The 1,585-nt window shown below is 31.5% G+C and overlaps 1 protein-coding gene across 1 annotated transcript in view; it reads left to right on the top strand.

The window, feature by feature from the left end:
- The first annotated feature begins 248 nt into the window (after positions 1-248).
- Positions 249-1,585, top strand: part of LOC106884206 (putative transmembrane protein DDB_G0267530) — a 35,591-nt gene continuing 34,254 nt past the window's right edge. The window contains exon 1 of the mRNA XM_014935454.2: positions 249-400. Coding sequence (XP_014790940.1) covers positions 391-400 — 10 coding nt within the window. The 5' untranslated portion in view covers positions 249-390. The remainder of the gene's footprint in view (positions 401-1,585) is intronic.

Genomic DNA, 1,585 nt, shown 5'->3' on the forward strand with positions numbered 1-1,585 from the left:
CCTTCCATACCTGATAATTCCATTATAAAATAGAGACATTAGTTCAAAATTTCTTACGAGCCTAAAACGAATATAATTTCCAAAAGTAGTTACTTGCACTCAGTTTTCTTATTTTAATCATAAAAATACATAACAAAAACATAAGGAGCATCACTTTTGAATATATAGCTGTTGTTTACGTGTAGCCTATTTTTGAACTTCTATATGCTGCATAAGTATTTCATAAGTATTTCACGCTCTATAAAGCAAATTTTTCACTTTAGTGACGTATCCTGTCAAGTTTCACAAGCAGTTAGTGCTAACGCCACCCTCAGTTCACACAAATAGGAATAATACTACTATTGCGAGTGTTTTATCGCTAGCTGCACAAAACAGCAGAGGTTCACAAACATGGAAGCCTGTAAGTATATATGTTGATGAATTTTTATAAGTATATATTCATGAATTTTCCGCAGTATATGTTAATGAATTTTCGTAAGTTCTCACTATATATCAGCTTCTATTATTTTTTAAAGCACACACCGTGATTGGCTTGATAAGGTGTTAATAAAATTCTAATTTTGCGTTCTGTCAGTTCACGGATCTTAATTAAAGACTAGTATAATCAGACTTGTAATATACGCTGGACGAATTAAAACTCAACTTCGAGAAATATTCTTGAGTTTTGCTAAAAAATATTTTTGAAAATCTACGTACATGTGTGTATATGTGTGTATATGTGTGTACATGTGTGTATATGTATGTATTCAAATATTTTTATGTATGTGCGTGTGCGCCAGAGTGTGTTGATGGACGGAGGAAATGAAAACTTCATACGTAACAAGCAAAACTTTATAGCTGTTAATTTACATTCAAACTACTTTATATATATACATACATGCACACACACACACACATAAAGACACACACATACACACGCACACCACATATATATAGATCGCTAGTCACTACACATTCTTTATTTTCTCTCCTGGTTTCTTTCAGTGGAAGAGCGAAGGCTCAAAACGTTAAAGATCATTTCACTTCCCGATCGTTAAACTAATACATCTGTTTGTTGTCTACACTACTTGTCTTCGTCTTTTGTTTTTCTTTTGTGAATTCTCCGCCCCACCCCGTTTATATAATGTGTGTTTGTATATATGTCTGTGTGTGCGTGTGTGTATGTGTATATTAATACATAAACAAACATTATCGCAAAACAAACATACTTTTGTATCTAAATACAAAAAATATATAACTAATTAACTTCTCAACATAATGAATACCTACCTGAGAACCAATATAACTTAGGAAGAATACACATACACACATACACATATTATGCATAAAAGATCGTGGGCAATGCCAAAATAATGTGAAGTAATTGCAAAATAAATCACAAGAAAAGAAATATGTGAATTAGTGTAGATTTACATTGTATTCAATATCTCGGGGTTATGACCCCATTTTCAAGAAATTGACGAATGTTGCCGATGTGCGTAATGCTCCATAGTAATTATTCCATTATAATATATTTATTTATATGCATATATATATATACACACGATAATACTTAAACAATGTCATCGATGCACGTTTAATATAT

The sequence above is a fragment of the Octopus bimaculoides genome, chromosome 2 (genome assembly GCF_001194135.2).
Source record: "Octopus bimaculoides isolate UCB-OBI-ISO-001 chromosome 2, ASM119413v2, whole genome shotgun sequence".
NCBI classification, from domain to species: Eukaryota; Metazoa; Mollusca; class Cephalopoda; order Octopoda; family Octopodidae; genus Octopus; species Octopus bimaculoides.